Source organism: Bos javanicus, chromosome X (genome assembly GCF_032452875.1).
Source record: "Bos javanicus breed banteng chromosome X, ARS-OSU_banteng_1.0, whole genome shotgun sequence".
Classification (NCBI taxonomy): domain Eukaryota; kingdom Metazoa; phylum Chordata; class Mammalia; order Artiodactyla; family Bovidae; genus Bos; species Bos javanicus.
Window position 1 is genome coordinate 134,139,954 of NC_083897.1, and position 22,246 is coordinate 134,162,199.

Genomic DNA, 22,246 nt, shown 5'->3' on the forward strand with positions numbered 1-22,246 from the left:
TTGGTCCAGTGGTTAAGACTTCCCCTTCCAAAGCAGAGGGTACAGGTTCAATCCCTGGTCAGGAAGCTATGATCTCTCAGGCCCCACGGCCAAAAAACCAAAAAACATAAAACAGAAGCAATACTGTAACAAACTCAATAAAGACTGTAAAAATGATTCACTTCAAAAAATCTTTAAAAAAAATTTGGAGGGCATGAGATTCCCATATACGTGCTTAATCATTCAGTCGTGTTCAACTCTTTGTGACCCCATGGACTGTAGCCCGCCAGGCTCCTCTGTCCATGGGGATTCTCATGATGTGCTCTGCATATAAGTTAAACAAGTAGGGTGACAATATACAGCCTTGACGTACTCCTTTTCCTATTTGGAACCAGTCTGTTGTTCCATGTCCAGTTCTAACTGTTGCTTCCTGACCTGCATACAGATTTCTCAAGAGGCAGGTCAGGTGGTCTGGTATTCCCATCTTTTTAAGAATTTTCCACAGTTTGTTGTGGTCCACACAGTCAAAGGCTTTGGCATAGTCAATAAAACAGATGTTTTTCTGGAACTCTGTTGCTTTTTCGATGATCCGACGGATGTTGGCAATTTGATCTCTGGTTCCTCTGCCTTTCTAAATCCAGATTAAACATCTGGAAGTTCACAGTTCACGTATTGCTGAAGTCTGGCTTGGAGAATTTTGAGCATTCCTTTACTAGCATGTGAGATGAGTGCAATTGTGTGGTAGTTTGAGCATTCTTTGGCATTGCCTTTCTTTGGGATTGGAATAAAAACTGACCTTTTCCAGTCCTGTGGCCACTGCTGGGTTTTCCAAATTTGCTGTCATATTGAGTGCAGCACTTTCACAGCATCATCTTTTAGGATTTGAAATAGCTCAACTGGAATTCCATCACCTCCACTAGCTTTGTTTGTAGTGATGCTTCCTAAGGCCCACTTGACTTCGTATTCCAGGATGTCCGGCTCTAGGTGAGTGATCACACCATTGTGATTATCTGGGTCGTGAATATCTTTTTTTATAGTTCTGTGTATTCTTGCCACCTCTTGTTAATGGCTTCTCCTTCTGTTAGGTCCATACCATTTCTGTCCTTTATTGTGCCCATCTTTGCATGAAATGTTCCCTTGGTATCTCTAATTTTCTTGAAGAGATCTCTAGTCTTTCCCTTTGTCTTGTTTTCCTCAATTTCTTTGCACTGATCACTGAGGAAGTCTTTCTTATCTCTCCTTGCTATTCTCTGGAACTCTGCATTCAAATGGGCATATCTTTCCTCTTCCCCTTTGCCTTTTGCTTCTCTTCTATTCACAGCTATTTGTAAGGCCTCTTGAGACAACCATTTTGCCTTTTTGCATTTCTTTTTCTTGGGGATGGTCTTGACCACGTCCTCCTGAACAGTGTTACAAAGCCCTGTCCATAGTTCTTCAGGGACTCTGTCTATCAGATCTAATCCCTTGAATCTCTTTGTCACTTCCACTGTATAATCGTAAGGGATTTGATTTAGGTCATACCTGAATAGTCTAGTGGTTTTCCCTACTTTTTTCAATTTAAGTCTGAATTTGGCCACCTGATGCGAAGAACTGACTCACTGGAAAAGACCCTAGTGCCGGGAAAGATTGAAGGTGGGAGGAGAAGGGGACAACAGAGGATGAGATGGTTCGATGGCATCACTGACTCAGTGGATGTAAGCTTGAGTAAACTCCATGAGTTGGTGATGGACAGGGAGGCCTGGCGTGCTGCAGTCCATGGGGTCACAAAGAGCTGGACATGACTGAGCGACTGAACTGAACTGAACCCCAAAGGGGACTATCTTGAATAAGTACATCACCAGCCAAACCCCGTTTCCACCCCTCCGGGTTCCTTTGTTTTAGAGATCTTGGTTGATTTCAATAACTGACCACTTGTACTCTTGTCTTCCTGTGCTTTACATTCCCCCTAGCCCTCAAAACCCTAGGCCTCCAACCTCGACCCCAATAAAAGCAGGTATTCCGTGTAATTTCCAGGTCCTGTAAGTAATAAAACTTAATTTTTTCAGCGCTTTCTGATGGTTACTGCTGAAGGGCATCTTGCTGTCATAATAAAACCCCCAAGGGCCAGTCCGCCCACAGCACTGGTTACTGATAGGCTGAGACTGGCACAAAACAAAACGCTCTACAGCAATGAAGATGAACAAACTAGAAGTGTGTGCTTCAACACAGGTGAATATCACAAACGTAGTAGAGAGCAAAGTAGAGAGTCACAGACGATTACCTACAATACTTGGCCAGGTTTAGTCAGGAAGTTCATTTGACTTTTTCTGTAACATGGAAAAACCCAAGCAAGCTTTCTGGCCAACCCAATAGTTCCACTCAGACTTCAAAAGCAGGCAAAAGTGGGCAAAGGATTAAATTCTTCAGGAATACATTCAAAGTTGGGAAAAAGAAAAGCAAGAAACAAGTAACACAAGATTCAAATAGCAGTTACTTCTGGAGTGGTGTCTTAGCTCAAAAAACAAAACCTCTATCACTCACTGCTCTGGAGGCTGCAAGGTCTGAGATCAAGGTACAAGAAGAGGTGGTTCTCAGTGAGGGCTGTTTTCTCATCATGTCCTCACAAAGTGGAGAGAGGGCCAGCTCTTCTCCTCTTCTTTTAAGGCTACCAATCCATTAAGAGACTTCACAGGTGGCACAGTAGTAAAGAACCTGCCTGCCAATGCAAGAGACTCAGGTTCGATCCCTGGGTTGGAAAGATTCTCTGGAGAAGGAACTGGCAACCCACTTCAGTATTCTTGCCTGGAGAATCCCATGGACAGAGGAGCCTGGTGGGCTGCAGTCCATGGGGTCGCAGAGAGTTGGACACTACTGAAGCAACGTAGCACACATGCACACAATCCCATCATGAGGGCTCCACCCTCAAGACCTAATTACTTTCCCTAAGGCCTCACCTCCAAATACCATGACTTTCAGTCTTCAACATATGAATTTTGGGGGCGCAGTTATTCAATCCATAGCAGGTAGGAAGGGCTATGCCATCAGGAAAGGACCACTGGGGGTTGCTGAAGTATTGGCAATGTTTTATTTCTTAAGCTACAAGTGGCACACTGGCATTCACGTAATTATTCTTTAAACTCTACATACATATTTTATATGCTTTTCTATATGAAATATAGATTTCAGAGTTAAAAAAAGGAGTGATATCAAAGTCCCTCCGGCTAATCTCAATCAATGCATTGATGTCTTGAAATTTATGACTCTGTTTATTAATATTAACTGAGAAAAGAAAGGCACTCCTGATTTTCTCAAGCTCCTGTTTTTCCCGGCTAGTGTTATGATTAAGAGTTCTCAATCCTCGGAGAACCTAAAGGCCAAAAGATACTAAGAGGGCTGACAGCAGGGGCAGGTCTGGTTGCTGCTGCTGCTGCTGCTGCTAAGTCGCTTCAGTCGTGTCCGACTCTGTGCGACCTCACAGACGGCAGCCCACCAGGCTCCCCCATCCCTGGGATTCTCCAGGCAAGAACACTGGAGTGGGTTGCCATTTCCTTCTCCAATGCATGAAAGTGAAAAGTGAAAGTGAAGTCGCTCAGTCGTGTCCGACTCTTAGCGACCCCATGGACTGTAGCCTACCAGGCTCCTCCATCCATGGGATTTTCCAGGCAAGAGTACTGGAGTGGGGTGCCATCGCTTCCTCTGCAGGTCTGGTTAGGACCCCGCAGATATATATTCTCCCTCTACTGATCTGGGTTCTCAATAAGGGCGAGCAGTCCTGCAAGGGTGATATCCTCAACTCATATACTTACAGCTTTTAGAGAGCAGGGGTGGTTCACTGGGGGACCGCGCCAGTCTGTACGAACAGAGTTTAGGTCCAAATGACTAAGGTGGTGAACACAGGCCCAGAAGGAAAGGGATTCCAAGGCTCTCAACCCAGATGATTTGGAGAAATGTGTAGACATCCTCAGATGGCACAGAAAAAATATAAAGCCCAATATGGGTTTCTTCACAATAAACAATATCCTCTGCCAGTCACCATGGGCTTCCCAGGTGGCATTAGTGGTAAAGAACCTGCCTGCCAATGTAGGGGACATAAGAGATGCAGGTTCGATCCCTGGGTGGGGAAGATCCCCTGGAGGAGGGCATGGCAACCCACTCCAGTATTCTTGCCTGGAGAATCTCATTGACAGAGGATGGGTGGGCTACAGTCAATTGGGGCACAAAGAGTCAGATACAACTGGAGCAACTTAGCCACGAGCGCACACCAATGACCACAAGTTGAATATGCATAGGATTCACTAGGGTATCTGGTAAAATTGCGGCACAATAGATGTGAGGCCCAGCATGAGAGTCTGCATTTTCAACTAGCTACCAGTTGAGAGCGACAGGGCTGGCCCACTGAGCATACTTTAAGTAGCAATATCCTGGAAACCACCCCCCAAGAGTGGACACACCAACAGACTGTTCTAGCAAACAGCACACTGGTGAGTCTGAGCTAGTCTAATCCCTCTGACAGGCTTTGAGGTGGGAGGGACACCCTGAGAGACACAGTCGGTAGGTGTCAGGGTTGACAAGTGATCTCAGCTCTGGGAAGGGGGCTGTGCTTTTATAAATTCATCTGTATAATACTGAACAGAGTTCAGCCCATATTCAAGAGACATGACTCCTGCTTTTGTGTGTCTTCTTGACAACACATAATCCCATTTCTCTTGTATCAGAAAGCATTGTTTCTCAATATTGAACCCAGTGAACAGGAAGCTTCTCTGCATCATGTGTTACAGGATATGCCTGTGTGAGTCACCTGCCTTCCAGCAGAAGGGCATGATGAACCTCTGCTCATTCACGTCATCTCTGAAGATAATTAGTTTTCATTTTCCCAAAGCTTGATGACTGTGTAGGAACACAAGTCATGACACTTTGCTTTAACTTCCTCATTCTTGGGATGTGGGGTTGTATCTGGGCATTCTCTGGGGTATCTTCCAACTCCAAGAATCCACGACTCTAAGAGAATATTAAATTCTTCATGCTACAATCTGTGCATGCAATAGAACTTTCTTTTCTAACATGGTAGGCAGCATGCTTACAAAGACACATTTCAGAGTTTCTAATAGGAAGAATCACCTGGGCTTTGGGTGGAGCTTTGAGCAATTAACATGGACAGATCTGAAATGTGCCATGTAATCCAGGGACACTAGAGACACAGAGTCTACTTCAGGCACGAAAGTGAATCATGACTTTTAGCGATTTAAAGCACTGACACTTTCAGAGAGCACTTACAATTTAACAGGGAGTTGTAAGTGCTATACGGCAGGGGAAATGGTGCGCCTTCCTCCAGGATGGTCCCATGGTTACACATCCCCTGCAGTCCGCAGCCCCCAGACCTGGGTGCCAATGCGCCCCTCCAGGAACTGGCTGACTATACCTGGTGGGCATGCCTGGTTACCCCTTCTCACCTAGGGTGCAGGGAGCATGGACAGCCCCCACTTGCTGCCAGCTGTTTTGTCGTTTCTTTGCTGCTTTCCTGGTCTCTGATGGTTAGGATTATCCCAGAAAACAGAGGCTCTCAAACTTTGGTATTCAAGCCCTAAGGAGAAAAATTTGGAATAACTGTCAAAATTATTAAGATACATTGGTCTCTGGTTCCACGATTCTACGTTTAGGATTTTTTTTTTCCCCTGGAGTAACACTTGTCCATACATGAAATTATATATGTTATTCACTGTAACAATGTTCATAACAGCAAAATAATGGAAACAACTTCAATGTTCATCAGTGATAGACTGGACAAATAAATTAGAAGATACTCTATAGGTGTAAGAAAGAAGGAGGAAGAACTTTATATAATGATATGGAAAGATTGCCAAGATAGGTGTGAGGTGAAGTAAGCAAGGGACCAAACAATGCCTATAATATTAAAGTGAAAGTGAAAGTCACTCAGTCATGTCCGACTCTTTGCGACCCCATGGACTATTCAGTCCATGGAATTCCCCAGGCCAGAATGCTGGAGTGAGTAGCTGTTCCCTTCTCCAGGGAACCTTCCCAACCCTGGGATCAAACCCAGGTCTCCCACACTGCAGGTGATTCTTTACCAGCTGAGCCACCAGGGAAGCCCAAGTATAATATGCTATGGTTTCTCTAAAATGTCAAATAGTGGTGGGATGCTGGAAAACACACATTTGTGTTTATTTTCATATGCATACATAATGTCCTGGAGTATACACACGTAAGACGCTAATAACAGTGGCCACCCTTTGGAGGAAGGTGATGATGGATGCTGACCGTGAGGATAGCGGACTGCAGTAGCCTAGTGTCTTCTCACTGATTTCCTTTCTGTGCTTTCAATTTTGAATCATGAGACCAGCTTACTTCTTCAAAAGTTAAATATATATATTTTAGACATTTAATGAATCAAAACTCTCATGTTCTAAGGAGTCTCCTAGGGTGTTTTAAAATGCTGATTTTTAGGCCACATCCTCAGATGTTCCAAAGTCAATAGGAGTTGATTTGGGTGCTTCTGATGTAGATGGTTCTGGAACCAAGGAACTCTGGGGCGTATAGCCACAGACTACACTCATGCAACAGCTATGTTTTTATTGAACACTGCATACATGCATCAGTCCATTTCATAAATTATGCTTTATTATATTAAGAAACAAAACACATTTCTTATCTTCTGTGACTTGAATATTCAGCTTACTACATTGGATTTGACTTAATGTTATACAGGCCAGGTACAATGTAATAGAAGCACTGGGAACATTTCTTGAAAAATAAGAGTACAATTAATGAGCACGCTTCATAGATAGAATTTTACAAGGTCACACAGTTAAGTTTGCACATTTAAAAGGATCTGAATCATTTATATTATTATTGTGAATTTCTTATAAATAATTCATTACTCTTAGGAGTCTAGGCAAAGCCAAGCCATGACATTATTTATACTTGTTCCGAGTTATTTAATACAGTGCACGTTTTTAATGCAATAAATATTTACAGTTAAGAGTAACAAGTACAATTATAATTTACAAAATATGAATCTAATATTTAAAACAAAACAGAAAATGACATTAAATAAGTTTGTGCCAGATATTTTTACAACTCACTGAATTGACCATTTAAACAAATTTTATTACCAAAACCCTGTTGACTCAGATGCAAAAAAGTCATGTTTTAATCAGTTAAGCCAAAATTACAGGAAAAAATTTTTCTTTAAGAAAATGAGTTTAACTTCCTTAATGTTGTAAATATCAATAGCTAAAATTGAAGTAAAGTGATGAAAAATCTGGATTCACTACAGGCCCAATTATATAATGCAGTCTGAACACTGAAATCCTGGATTATACCAAAATTTTCAAGCTTGTCTGGGAGTTAATCAGGTGTTGAATGTGTGAGGTTTTACTGTCCATTAAAATGGTCCTTTTAAAAGACCATAAAATTATGTGCGTCCTTCCATGGCACTATATGGCTCTGGGAATGAAATTTAAATTTGAGGGGAAAAGGAAAATAATCTTATCTTCTAGAACACGAGCTGAGAGACAGCAGAGAGGCAGAGGCATCTGGGATTATAACAGGGCCCTTAAGGTCAGGCACCCAGACACCCAGGTCCACATCTGAGCCCACGACGTGGTCCCTTAGTCCAGAAGATAGTTTTGTATTCAAGGCTATTCATGTGGCCGGTGTCTCCAGACTTCAGGAACCATCCACTGTCATGTTTTACTCTTTCTTGGGGAAAGTAAGTGGCTCTACCTCTTCCTGACACCTTTTCCTCAACTAACCCTGATCTGAAGAAGGATGCCTGGACTGACTACTCTCACTGGGGTGCTCTCTGTGAACATGGCCCTTCACCAAGGTTTTCTCCTCCTCAGTAAGTCACAGAACCAGGGCCACCAACTGCAACTGAATTGTGTCTCTGGGGGCAACTGAGCTAACGGACTTCCTTGCCCACTTATTTTGTGCTGTGCTTCAGCTTCTGTCCTTAACTTACGTGCTTACAAACATCTTTGGTGCCCTTATTGTATATTACTTGACATTATCACTAGTTCAGGCCTTTAGACAAAATGCAGAGTGGGTCTATGAGGTTCCATGAACAAACTTCTCATGTGGCCTGGATTTGGGGAGCAACACTGAGCAGTTGAACGGATGAGGACATAAGACAGAGGCAGGCCCAGGTTAATGCTCTGTCATTCAGTTGTTCCAGGTGGCCCTGGAGCCGTGAATCAGTCCCCCTGCACCTCGGCTTCATCTTCTGAATGTTCTTCAAGGTGCTGGTGAGGATGAACAGCAATGTGCTCAGCACTGCATGTGACACATCCTTGGGGCCCGGGGAAGTTGAGCCCCTTCCTTCCAGCACTTCTAGAATGGCAGAACTCCATTCAGATGGAGAATGCTGTTCCAAATAGTATGCCTCTCTTGAGGCAACCAGTGATGAAACCACTCACTCCCTTGTGCCAAGTTAAATAGACTCACTTGGGCAAGAGACTGTCCTGTAAAATGGGTGGCAATGATCAGCTGTTCTTCAATAGGCACAGAACGGGCCATGAGAATGAATGAGATCACATTACATCGAACCACATGAAATCACCTTTCTGAACATCAGTGTGGGCCAATAGCCAGGTTCATGCTTCAGCCTCATAGTTCCCTAGGCCTTTTAATCTAATCGTGGACGGTCACGAGTCAATGTCCTTTACAAATTTCCACAGGAAAGGATGTACAGCAGCTCTCTGGCCAGCAACAAAGGCTTGGATAAGATGAGTCAATGAGTATAAAAGTGCTTTACAGACCATGAACACTAGGTCACTGCAAAGCCTTTTTTGAATTAATTGTGGATATGTAATACTTCAACTGAGGATTTCTGAAACTTTTTAGAAATTTAGATAAATTCCACCGAATGCATTTCTGAAGTCAACTTTCACATGAGAAAAGCTTGTTCTCAGTGTGCAATCTGTTGACTGCCAGAGTTAATGCTTAGCCCTCACCTAAAAATGGGTGTTTTTGAAGGCCAAAATCATGGTAAGAGATTGCTTGATATGACGACTGTGTTTGTGTTGGGCCTGTGGGGCAGGAGGTGGTTGTTGAGGTGGGGGCTCAGAGAAATGACCATCTAGATTCAGAATGAAGTAGAGTTTGTTAGGGCTTGGTTTCATTGACTAGCTCACACAAAGTTTGGTCCCAGGGGAGTGACTAATTCCTTTGTTTTCATCTGTTAATCCATTTTATGAAAATTCAGTCAAATATTAGACAAATGGGCCAAATGTGTTTCATTCTGCCCAACAACCCAGGGTTAATTCTAAACTACTCTGTGATGACAGCTCCTTCCTGGTGTGGGTGTGAAGGTCACAAATGGCAAGAAAGTTTGTACCTCCCCATCTAATCACAAGAGTTTGTACAATTATACCACTCTTATACAGTCAGGTCACCAGAGCATTGTTTCTACCTGGCTCCTGGGAAAAATGATTTAGCTATCTTGATTTAGCAGTCCATAGATTGAGGATGTCATTCTTGTAGTCCCCAAACAAAGCTAATCACTATTATGAAAAGCTACTTGGCACATGAGTAGACTCCAAAAGCAATAACTGGCTGCCACTTTGGGCACAAATGAAGACTTTTAACTTAAGTGGGCCCTGTGGGTAAGTTCATTTATTTCTATTCAATGTATATTTTCATAACAAGCTGAACTTGGTTTGTGCGAAGGAGTCTCTAAACTGTTTGTTTATCCAAGGTTTCTCCATCCTTCTAGAGGAAACCAAACTGTGGAGCAAAGCAGGGAAATCCAGGGCTTGTTAATGAGGCAGAAGATCATGTTCAGTGGGGGAGCGTGAGGGCAGCTAGAAGAAGAGGATTTGGCCATTCACATTTATGGGGAATCATCATGTCAATGACAAGGCGGGGCCTTGTCTGCGCAGGGCAGGGAGGACCATCTTGCTCTGGAAAATCCCTGCCTGCAGCAGCCCTTGGTGGGAAGATTGCTTTGTTTATTGCTTAATCTATCACTGTTGAGCTGCCTGCCTCGGGGAGGCTCAATTTAAGATAGATTGAAAGGTAGTGTCTGTCAATTGAATAAACACAGATGGTTTTCCACAGCCAAAATTGATTTTTTTCCCTCCTCACCAAAGACATAGTGCTAAACGTGATTATCTTTGGAAGCCAGGCGTGAAATGTCTTAGCTCCAGCCCCTGCCATGCTAAACCCTAACACAGACGTGATACCGCATGGGGGCTTGGGTGTCTCACACTGTGATTTTAGGTTCTGGAGGTAAAATAAAAATTTGACTTCTCTAGAGAAGGGCCTGGCTAAGTTCATTCCACTGAGAAGGCTGGGGTCAATCAGTTGATTCACAAAATAATGTGACCAGTCCTATAGGTCACTGCCTGGCAAAGACCTCCTCCAACCTTTTCATTCAAGAGTCTCAAAGAGGTGATAAGATTTGCCTAAGAACACATAGCTAGAGCTAGATATCAATCTTCTGTTTATTCAGAAGCTAGAAAGGAAGCCAAAGTCTATGCCTATGATGTTAACTGGAGGCATTAAAATAAGTCCTACTCCCAAAACATCTTTGGAAGCAGGTAGATCAGAGATGCTTGAACAAGTCATGCTAGGAAAACAGACACTTTAGCAACTAACTAGGTATGGAGTCACTTAGACTCAAGAGTTTTGAAGAAAGCTAAGGGTAAAACTGTGAGCAGCAGTTCAAGATAACAGGTGCATGGAGGGTGAAGAACTGTGAACAGGAAGAGTACTCTTTGCACAATGAGGAGATCGAGTAATGTGTTTTCTACTGTCTCTTTCAGCTCTAATTACAAAATACAGCAAGCTAATGGGACGTCATTCATACAAATTATTCCAAGCGATGGAATTCTCTATCTCCTTCCACTCCACTAATGTGAACATGCGTGTAGAATGGCGTAGGATTGGATTTCTCAAGAGGAATTGTTGCAAAGGTGGCAGAGGCAGGACAAATGCGGGCAGGTGGTTACATACATGCTTTAGAGACAGACCTAGAGATGATGGGGCTCAGAGGATCTTAGCAATAGGTGGAACTGTCTTCTCATTCTAGAGATTTTAAAAAATGATACTCATATATATATATACACACACACACATATATGACTAGAGACAGAGCTGGGACATCAAGCTAAAAATCTTGGTTCTTTCAGCTACACTACCTGTCTTCTTTTCAAATGGCCCCATGTAATATGGAGTGCCAGGAAAGCAGGTGTGTACACTATATAAGTGCATGTGGCAAACAGAAGTGCAGAGGTTCATTCCAGCTAACACAATTATAGGTACGGATCTTGACAACAGTCTTGGTCCCAGCTCCTAAGCTGAAACAAAAATCTTATGAAATACGCCATGTGGAAAAGAGAGCTGGCTCTTCTATCTCACCTGGATAGAGAAACGGAACTAAAACTGTCTTAGTGTGTGAGGGCTACACATGAGGGCACATTTGCAGAATTTGGATTCATCTGAAAGTGGGTTAACACATTTGCAACCTAGCAGAATTGGCCTATCCTTGAGTAAAGAAAAACTTGATTCAGGGTTTCTAAAGTAAGAGAGTCAAATCCTTTTACTCAGTTGGAAAACAAAGGAGATTTAAATCCAGTATTTTCCTGTACATGGGCTGTTTTATAAATATACTTCATAAGTAGAAACTTAATGTATATATATCTGTCTTTCAGTCAGTTCTTAAACCTGAGACCCCTACAACTTTCTCACACATACTGAGACTGAAACATACATTACTGACATTGAATTCATTTCCTGCCACAGACTTTACCTAAAGCAGACATTAAATGTAAACATGTTTCTATTTCCACTCCAATATGATCCTTTTCGTCTCACATTCTTCAGCGTAGCAGAAAAGGACAGCCAAATAGACGTCAATACAGTTGGCTGAAAACCTATATGCCTAAAATAAATACTTATTATGCATCTTTATAAATTTTTGATGAATAAATAACATAATCAATCCCACCCACCCCCCAGCCAAAGGATTTCTCTAATATGGTAATGGCACCACAGATGATTATAACTGGGTAATAGCAAAAAGGACCTGCACTGAGTCAGAGCTGTCACTCCACAGGCACATGTGGGTTTGATATATGTGTCAGTGTGTTTGGTTGTGTTTTTGCCTTAAAATGATGTGGTGAGTGTTTTTCCTATATCCTCAGCTATGTCTTTTAAAAACAATCGAAACTCAGGGATTTGTTTGAAATTGGCTTCCAGTGTTATCAATTTGGGGACTGTCCTTTATACATGGGACTCTCCGAGGGTTGGCTTTTCCCATTACAAGTGTAAAAATAAGTGCCTTGGTTTGTGATTATAAATATTCCTGAAAAATGACTCAAATCACATTCATAAAGCACTAGCTTCTGCTTAAAGAAATGGCAAGGGGCAGTTTTTCAGAAAGCAGTCAGTGTGCAACTTCTCTGCTATATAAATCTGGTTGTTCAGGCAGTTTCTCTGACTTAGTTGAGCATATCTGTATATCTGGGTTTAATGCTTAAAATAAAGATTTCCTATTTGTTCCCTTTTCTTAAAAAGGGAAAGTTTGTTCTACCTTCGAAGCAGCGTCCACAAGTTGAAATGGAAAATGCAAGCCGTGATAGGCCTTCCAAGTGACCCATTTGGGCCTCTCCTCTACCCACCCAGATCACTCACAAGCCTGCCAAAGGGTCTTTGGAGGGTACAGAGACAACCAGCAAAACAAGGGCTCCTCACCAGCCATAAAGCAAAACCAGGGGGGCAGGGTCAAAGATGAGTCTAGACATACCCCTCGTGACAGATGTTTCCATTGATGAGGCTGAAGGTGGCAGCGGAGGGGTTGGTGCTCTTGAAGGAGGTCATGCAGCTGGTACTTCTGCCGGCACTGTGAGACCGGCTCATCAGGCCAGGCCGGCAGCAGAGGAGCTGGGTGTTGAACTGCTTCCTGAAACTCTTGCTCAGCAGGTAGAGGGCAAAAGGGTTCACGCAGGAGTTGGTGAAGGCCAGAAGGCGGGCGCAGATGCTGGTGATGAAGTGGAGCATGGAGGTGTCCACCTCGGAGTAGTGGTAGGAGCGATACAGGTAGATGATATGGTTGGGGAGCCAGCAGAAGGCAAAGAGGCCCACGAACACCAGCACTGTCTTGGCCAGGCGCTTCCTGGATTCAATCTGAGGACAGAGTCACACGCAGAGAGACAGAGGGACCAAGGGACAGGGTGGGGGATGCAGAGACAAAGATGTGGGCAGAGAAAAAGAAGGGGAAAATGCATTAGGGAAATGGACGAGCTCACAAGGCCCAGAAAATGAGTTCCATAGGAGAGAGAAGAGAAGAGAAACAGAGGAGAGAAAAGCAATAGAAACAGACAGAAAAAGAAAACAGTCAGAAACACAAAAAGGCAAATGCCAGGAAGCAGAAATGAATGAGCAGAGTACAGTGAGAGCAGCTCTTTAAACAAAGTTGATTACACACTTGAGTGGACTGCACAATGAAATTCTAGTAAGTGCCCTCTTTTTCCTCAGGAGGGCATTGGTGCAGTTATCAGCCATATGACTTCATGTCTTCCTTGGCTCCACAGTTAATAATTTCTTCTTCCCTCTGATGCTTAAAAAAGGACCAAGCTTTGTTCTTCCCCATTGGCCAAACTAAGATAACTGCCTATTACTTTTTTTTTTTAAATCTCAAGTTATTTCTAACCTATATAATATAGGAAGAGTCTCAAACAAAAGCGGGCTGAGCTTCTCCTTCTGTTCCCAACTCACTTTGCTACGGCAAGAGGAAACATCATTCTCCTTCAAGAATTTGGGATACAATGAATGTTCTCCACTGAGAGCTCCTTCAAACAGGGAGAGAGTTTCACTGAGGACTGCTGCTTTCCCCCCATAATTGAGTGGAAAAAAAAAGAGAATTTTAGAGGTGAAGCCTCCAACTAAGTTGGCTACACATTTTAAATGAGGGGAGAGTCTTTCTGTCTTTCCATCATAAATACCACTCGATCTACATTTGGACTAGAAGGCCAAAATTGCCACAGAGGAGAAAGCCAGAGTCCGTGGTTTCTACCATTTATACCTCAGGATGAGATTATGGGGGTGATGGGGGGACTGGGGAAGAAAGGCTAACACAGATGGAGGGCATCCTGCATTCTGGACCACCTGGGGGTATATATGCTCCTCTTGTCATCCTCCAACAGCCTTCTAATATAAGGGTTATTACCCTCATCATGGGTAAGAAACTCAGAGAGGGTAAATGAGTAGGTCAGGAAGCCTGGATTTGAACTCAAATCAATGTGAACCCATCTTAATCAAACTACTTCTTTTTCTTCAACCACCCTCATTTTCCAGCCCTTTCTGCCTTATCACATATGGTGACCATCTTCCTACCCAAAGAATGCGACTGGAGTTTAAAGCAGGCACATCCTCTGAGACACTACATTTTATCTTTTAAAAAACACTAACATGCTTTTTTTTTTTTTGGAGAAGGCAATGGCACCTCACTCCAGTACTCTTGCCTGGAAAATCCCATGGACGGAGGAGCCTGGTGGGCTGCAGTCCATGGGGTTGCACAGAGTCGGACATGACTGAGCGACTTCACTTTCACTTTTCACTTTCATGCATTGGAGAAGGAAATGGCAACCCACTCCAGCGTTCTTGCCTGGAGAATCCCAGGGACGGGGGAGCCTGGTGGGCTGCTGTCTATGGGGTCGCATAGAGTCGGACACGACTAAAGCGACTTAGCAGCAGCAACATGTTTTTCAGATTTTTCTCAGAAACAAACCCATACTCCAAAGCTTTCAGGTTCTCAGCACCTCACTAAACCTAGCCTTAAGTAAAAGAACAAGATTCTAAGGGACATCTGAATGCTGAGTCTTCTGCAGCTAGGAGCCTCTGTTTACCATCTGGCCACAGATCACTCACCTCTTCTACTGTAGAATCAGGCAGCAGGACCACCTAAATATGGAACTTGTCAATGGAGTCCTACACATAAGCAAGGGATCGAATCCCCAAGGAGGAAATGAATTACTCCTAAGCACCCACCTGCTTCTTGACATGTATATTCCCTTCCACGGGGAGATTGTAGGCACTCTGGATCAGATTTCTGGCGATGAAATAGTAGTAAACAGAGATGATCGACAGTGGGATGATGTAGAAGACCAGGAAGGAAGCCATGGAGTGGATTTTGGGGTGCAGCTCATTAGAGTGTGGGTACGGGGCACAGCTAATGAAGGTCCGGTTGGTGCTTTCCTCATGGAAGGGATGTAGGTCAGAAAACACGGCCTCTGGGATGGCCAGCAGCATGGAGACAATCCAGATCAGTGCAGCTTTGAGGCAGATTTTCAGCAGGGCATGGGAGGCCTGGATATCCATTGGCCGCACGATGGCTTTGTACCTGGGGCAGAAAAGAGGGAAGTTGCTTAATACTATTACCAACTGGAAGCCAGGATCTGGACTAGGGCAAGGCCAGGGAGGCCCCTAAGGTGCGATACTTTAAGAAAGGTCATCCAAAGGCCAACTCTGAACTCATAGTGAGCGCCTCCTTAAATGCTGCCCACCAAGCTCGTTGCTCACCTCATCCTAGCCCGGCTCTGAAGGATGTCCCCCTCTCCCCATTCTCTCTTGATTTTAAGAATACTTCTCAGAAAAGCTGAAGCTTCTTTTATTTTCTTAAATCACAGAAATGAATAACAGAGCTTGTTTAACAAAGGACACTGGAACAAGACGGTTGGTTGCTTTTTGTTTTTTGGGCAAAGCTTTCATTTTGAGTATTTAAATGCAGTTTAGGAAACTTTAGTCACTGAGTATTTACAGACACCTCTTTTCTTTCTCAAAGGTTGAAGAACACATAGTTCGCTGAAAAAGTTATACACAGATGCATCGCTGTAATTATCAAACTAATTGTTCCCCTGCCCTCCTACTCTCTTTCGGCCTTATCCTCTCTTGCAGTATGCAGGTAGAGCTCTGGGGAGCAGACACTGAGATGAAGTCAGGAGGACAAAGAGTTTATTGTTGATGAACACGTATGGGGAAAGGGGAGGAGGCAGGACTGGGCAGAGGGAGCTGTCAGACCCTGAGGCAGACCTGATAAGGTGTACACCAGCCAAAGTGACCAACCATCCAAGTTTCCCTGGGCATTTCCCAGTTTTAGCACTGGAAGTCCTACATCCCAGGAAATTTCTCAGTCCCAGTAACTGTGACAGCTGGTGACCCTGCACCAGCCCAATGGGAAGCTCAGAAGCAAAGATTGCCCAGTGGGGGAGTCCTATCTCAGTGGAAATGGCCAAGCCCTTGTAGCACCACCTTGCTTGGTTACTGGCTGGGGCCACCCAAAAAGAGGGTGATCTCAATTGCTACCTGGTTCTGTCTCTGGGCAGGAAGTGCCCAAGAAGAGCATGACCATAGCTTGAAAGCTGAAGTGGACCTGGAAGGAGCTGACATCTGGAGGTTGCCAGCTACCCATACAACACCTACCACAGTGGGCCACACACCTATTTTGGGCCCACTTGTCTGAGAACCCACTAAAAGATGAACTTCTGGTGGGCAAAGACTGGGTCTTTATCTATCTTGGTATCTATCAAGATCTGCACACACTGTACAAACATTTGTTCCACTGCACATGAGCTGCTATAGTGTAGAAGTTGACATGAGTTGGAACCATCTAAGTGTGAGTGTTCAATGCTAAAAATGCTGTGTTGACACCAGGTTCGGCCTCTGATATTCTTTTGTATCATGGCCTTCAGTGAGAGAGGTACAGTTATCTCCACTTGTTTCCAAGTTGGCTAAACCTCCACTGAGTTGCCATTCTTGGCTTCATCCTGACTGCTCCCTCACTTTCTGCCTCCCTCCAGGGAAGGGGGTGTGAGTTTGAGAAAAGGAACCTGGCCTGTGCTTATCTACGTGCCCCTAACTAGGAAAATGGCACCTCTGATACAGGCGGTTGGTGTCTGCAAGTCCATTATTGCTGTGGACCTAGGTCACAGTCTCCAAACAGCTTTATCAGATGGAGAAGCAATTATTTTTTATCATCATCTGTCTCATTTTTATATCTAGTTCTCTGTTCCCACTTCAGGTAGGGAACACTATTGTCCTGCTTCAGTATACCTGCGTGTGATTTTCCATCCATAATTTGCATTTGTGCACTTAAAACAATTTAAAAAACAAACATTTCAAAAGTCCTGTGGTGCTTTCTCTAGTCACTAATAATTTCAAACATTTTAATTTCTAATTTAAAATGAAGGAAAGGAATCGATATTTTTAATGAAAGATATGTGAACATCCTCAGCCAAAGATGTATATAATTAAAGATATCTTAGGTAAATCAATTAGAGATAAATGGGCAGTCACAAGTACCATTAACTCTCCAAGGGAAGGTGATCCCCTCATGCATGAAGCGGAAGCCAGAGGGAATGGCTTCCCTCCTTCCCTCTTGGGAATCTTGTATTCCTAAGTGCAAAATGCCATGAGATATTGAGCTACTATTTCAAATTCACAACTTTTAAAACATGTAAGATAGTATAAAACATTTCTTTGATTGCTTTGTCAGAAAAATAATTTGAATCTAAATCTAAATTAGCCTCTGGATCTATGTACCAGTTTTCAAGAAATGTGGGGATAGAAGAACCAGCTAGATAATGCAGTCAGTCAAATCCTGAAACAGAAAATTCTACAGGAATAATGACCCCATTTTTTTCAACAAATATAAGGCATAAAAAAGCAGTGAGAACGGTTACAGACTGACTGATATCAGTAGCGCAATGTGTAGACCTCTTTTGCGTGATTTAAAATTTAGTTTATTTTTCGCCCATGCTGTGCAGCATGCAGGATCTTAGTTCCCTGACCAGGGATCGAACTCAGGCCCCTGGCAGCGAGAACAAGAAGTCCTAACTACTGGACAACCAGGGAAATCCCTTCTTTTGGATTCTGATCCAAATCAAACAACCGTAAGAAGACATTTTTGAGACTACTGAAGAAAATAAAATACAGATTTAGTACTGGTGATATCAAGGAATTATTTTTAATGTAATGGGTTTAATAGTGGTATTGTGATTCTGTTTTAAAAAATACTTTATTAAAAACACACCCTAAAATATTTACCAATGAAATAATATAATATCTATCTAGGGTTTGCTTTAAAATATTCATATATCATTTGTATAATTTAAAAATAAGTAAAAATGCATTGCAAACAATTTTGTTATGGAATATTAATAAAATTTCAAAGAAATTAAGGAAATCCCATTCACTAAGCTCTTGACTTATGCCAGGCAGAGAATAGCATCTACGTGATCTCACTTACGTTTTAACAGGTAGGTGCTATTATCCCTACTCTACAGTGACAAACTGAATGAAATGCAGATGGTTTCAGAAGTGGTGAGGTCAATATTCAATTTAAACCAAGTCTGTTCAGGATACTACAGCTTTTTCAGAAGAATGCTCTGGGTAAATTCTTCCTAGAGATAAACAGATCAGCCATTTCACAACTGTGTATGTAACATACCAAATGTTCCTTGGAAGTCTAATGGTTCTGTAGAGCATGGAACATATCAGTCTATATCTTCTGGTTTAGACTGCTCTGCCTGGAGCTCCCAGTGAAGGGAGATCCCCAAGGGGTGGTTCTTGTTTAGGAGTGATGGCCGGCTGAACTAGGGTGGATACTCAATATTGTAAACCAGCCAATAAACTGTCTGGCCAGCTACCAGAGAGCCTCTCTTTGTCTTAAGCATTTAAACTGAAAAATTGAGAGGATGTAATCAGTCAATCATAGATGCTACAAATAAAAGGTTATGATGTCAAGGAAGCAATCAGGGCAAGATGAATAACCAAAGTAGGTAGAGTGAGAGAAGGAGAATGAGGGAAACATAAAAGAAGAAGCTGAGATGATGTGGCCCTGAGTCCTACAGAGGGTCCTTGGTTCCTGGCCCATGAACTACTTTTGAATGTACAAGAGGTGTCCTGTTATAATCTTACAATTCTCATGTTCCCTTTTCACTTGAGTTGGTTTAAGTGGCCACCATTCGCTATCAACAAAAGAGCCTTATCTAGAACAATTAGACATGCTGGTCATTTAAAGCTATCATCAGATTTTATTTCCAGGGTCATTTTGCATAAATTATCCCCTGCTTGCTGTCCTCTGAAAGAATGAGCTGTCAACTTTCGATTGTTCTCAAGACACAGACCAGTTCCTAAATCCACCATTACTTTCTTGCCGCCTCCTTTCTTCATGCTCCATCCCAGAGGCTCCATTCATCTTAAGGCGATCTTTTCAAATTCCAGCTTACAAGTACCATCTTACAGCTTTTGCTGACCAATCGAGACATCGATGATTCCCTTTCCTTCTAACTTGTCTGATTTTACTCTTCTCATTTTATGCTTCCTCTGCATTACCTTCAATTGCTTCTAGCTTTCCATGGGCATGTCTTTTCTACATAATTTTTTCATAAGTTTCTGAGGTCAAAAGTTTATATCTTCTCCTCTTCTTGTCTTCTGTATCATTGAAAATGCCCCAGGTCCCCTCTTGTGCATACCACTTATTTCAAAGTAGAGGCTCAGCAATGACTTGCTAATCAATTAAGATTAATGATAGGTGACTCGCAGATGTGTCTTTTATTGTCAACTTCACATAAATAAGTGACAACAGATTCACTTTCACACACCTAGTAAGAATCATTCTTCCACAGACTGACCGATTCACTCCTCTGATAAGAGGGGGCTGAAAGTGCTTCCCACTTCTGAAAACATCTGTGCTTCATTTTTCTTATGCAAACACTGGAAAGGTCAAAAATGTCCTCTGTGCCAGATTATTGTGTCAAAGGGGTTCTTGGCAAGTGGAAGTAGTGGGCTCCCACACCCACGGTTGGAAACTTTTGCCCACAGAAATGTATGTCTTTTATTCAAACATGGGCAGTTTGTTTATGTTTAAGGATCCAGCAGTTCAGCCCTTATGTATTCATAATTACCTACCGAGGTCTGTAGGAATTGTTGAACGACAATATTTTAAAACCTCCATCACAATCCTAATGCACGCTACCTGGAGAGGGCTGAGGTGAAGAGAAAACAAAATGAACTAAAAGGTCTCTAGGGTAACTGACACAGTGTCGGCATTTAAATTAGAATCCTAATACCTAATAAGATTTGACAAGACTATTAAACCTTGGCTTTATTTTCTCCTGAGAATAACACCAAGAACTTTTCTGAAGAAATGTGAGGCAATTATTAGCTGGTTTGTAAAATGACAATAATCCAGAGCAACGGAGTCTTACCTCCATTGAGCCATTACTCTGCAAATGCAGAGCTTGCTGCTCCTTGGTGCCCATCCAACCGTTATATTTAACTATGTAACAGATTACAGTCATCCTTTTCTCTTCTTCTCTCTGGACCAAAAAACTCCAGTGCTTCTTTTCACTCGTTCTTAATATACTTCAGTTTCCTCAGGGCTCTACTGTGAATTGGGGAGCAGAGACCTAGTTCCTAATGGTGATTCTAGCCACTAGTTTTATGATCTCAGACAAATCACAGACTCTCGGAACCTCAGTATTCTCATCCCTGGGTCGGGAAGATCCCTTGGAGAAGGAAACGGCAATCCATTCCAGTATTCTTGCCTAGCCAACTCCATGGACAGAGGAGCCTGGGGGGCTACAGTCCATGGGGTCGCAAAGAGGCGGACATGACTGAGCAACTATACTTTCACTTTCACTATTCTCATCCCTGAATAGGATATAACTCCTACAACCTTGAATGTAATGACTGATTCAGGCAAAAATGATAAAACCACTGAGGGAGAGGTTTAGGGGAACAAGATACTCACATAGTCTCAAAGAGCTCCCCACATATTACTACTTAATTACAAAGGGAAAATGTACCTTTATGTAGGGGAGGTCTGGGGGTTACTCCTCTAATCAAGTGGTCAAACCCAGGGTGAACTTCTCCATTAGGTGGAACAGGCATAGGTCTGGGGCCCATGATATTTTTAGAGGCTCAAGAGAATATCTTAATTCCTTTTAAAATCAGAAGAAAATAATTTAATACAATCTATCTTGGATTATGGTTATCTTTGTGCCAATACAACTATAAAATAAAAATTTTTATGCTTTTTATGGAGAAAGGATCCCATGAAGGTAAAAGTGCAAAGGGCCCAGGAAATTCATAATGTGGCCCTGATCAAACTTACCATCACCAACAGTGGGACAATATGCGATCTTGTGCCTCTTGATACAATGCAATGGGAAAGACATGGCATTGCCTACAACTGTTCTTGCCTCCAATTTTTAACCTGAATCTACCATGGAGAAACAATCAGACAAATCCAATTCTGGCACATTCTAGTAGATAACTAGCTTGGATTCACCAAAACAGTCAACATTATTGTTTTAGAAGAATGTAGGGGAGCTACTCTTCTACCTTAAAGGAGGTGAAAGAGATATAACAAGTAATGTTTTTCCACAATATATAGAATACATACGTATAAACTTCTTCAGGAGTTGGTGATGGACAGGGAAGCTTGGTGTGCTGCTGTCCATGGGGTTGCAAACAGTCGGACATGACTGAGCGACTGAACTGAACTGAAGGAATTATTGTTAATTTCACTGGGTATGATAACAGCACTGGGGTTATATAGAAGAGTGTCCTTGTTCTTAGGAAATATACAAACATACTTAGGAGCGAAAGGTCAGAATGTTTGTACCTTACTTTCTAGAGTTCAGCAAAGTAAAACAAAACAAACAAATATATATATATATATGGTAGATATATATTATTATTATATACTTTACATACATATATGCTACAAAGAGCAAGAATAAAATCTAGGAAATGTTCATTGTGGAATGTGGGTGGGTATTATACAGGAATTCATAAACAGCTTGGGGAGAAAACTTACATTAAAATATAGAGTTTGTAAAAGATGAGCTAAGAGTAAAGTAGCAATCTTAAAATAATGTGTTATATATTTTAATAATAGTCCTTTTGTCATCGGAAAGACTTTATTATAATTTTAATGTAATTGAATGTGTCATATCTAATTCGAGTCTCCACCAGGAATGAAGGAAGCGTCTTCTCTGTTATGTTTATATTGTTCTCTTGGACTTGTGGTTTTAGTATCATCTACAGTCTATTGGATTTTATTTTGCTCTGCTTTGCTTTGGCAGTATTATTTTTAAGCTATGTGCTCATTTAGGGAGGTTAATTAAAACTAGGTCATGCACAATCAGATGCCAGTCTGCAGTTCCTCACCATTATCCGGAAAGTGCCGGGAAGAGTCAAGTTGCTATAGAGACTTATACACAGTGGGCACCCACCCCTGCTGCCTCAGCTGCACATGACA

General features: G+C 42.4%; 1 protein-coding gene across 1 annotated transcript in view; it reads right to left on the minus strand.

The window, feature by feature from the left end:
* Window positions 1–11,950: 11,950 nt before the first annotated feature.
* The window catches only part of GRPR (gastrin releasing peptide receptor), a 38,338-nt gene continuing 28,042 nt past the window's right edge, over window positions 11,951–22,246 (minus strand). The window contains exons 2-3 of the mRNA XM_061408079.1: window positions 14,968–15,319; window positions 11,951–13,104 (exon numbers count right to left, since the gene is read on the minus strand). Coding sequence (XP_061264063.1) covers window positions 12,715–13,104; window positions 14,968–15,319 — 742 coding nt within the window. The 3' untranslated portion in view covers window positions 11,951–12,714. The remainder of the gene's footprint in view (window positions 13,105–14,967; window positions 15,320–22,246) is intronic.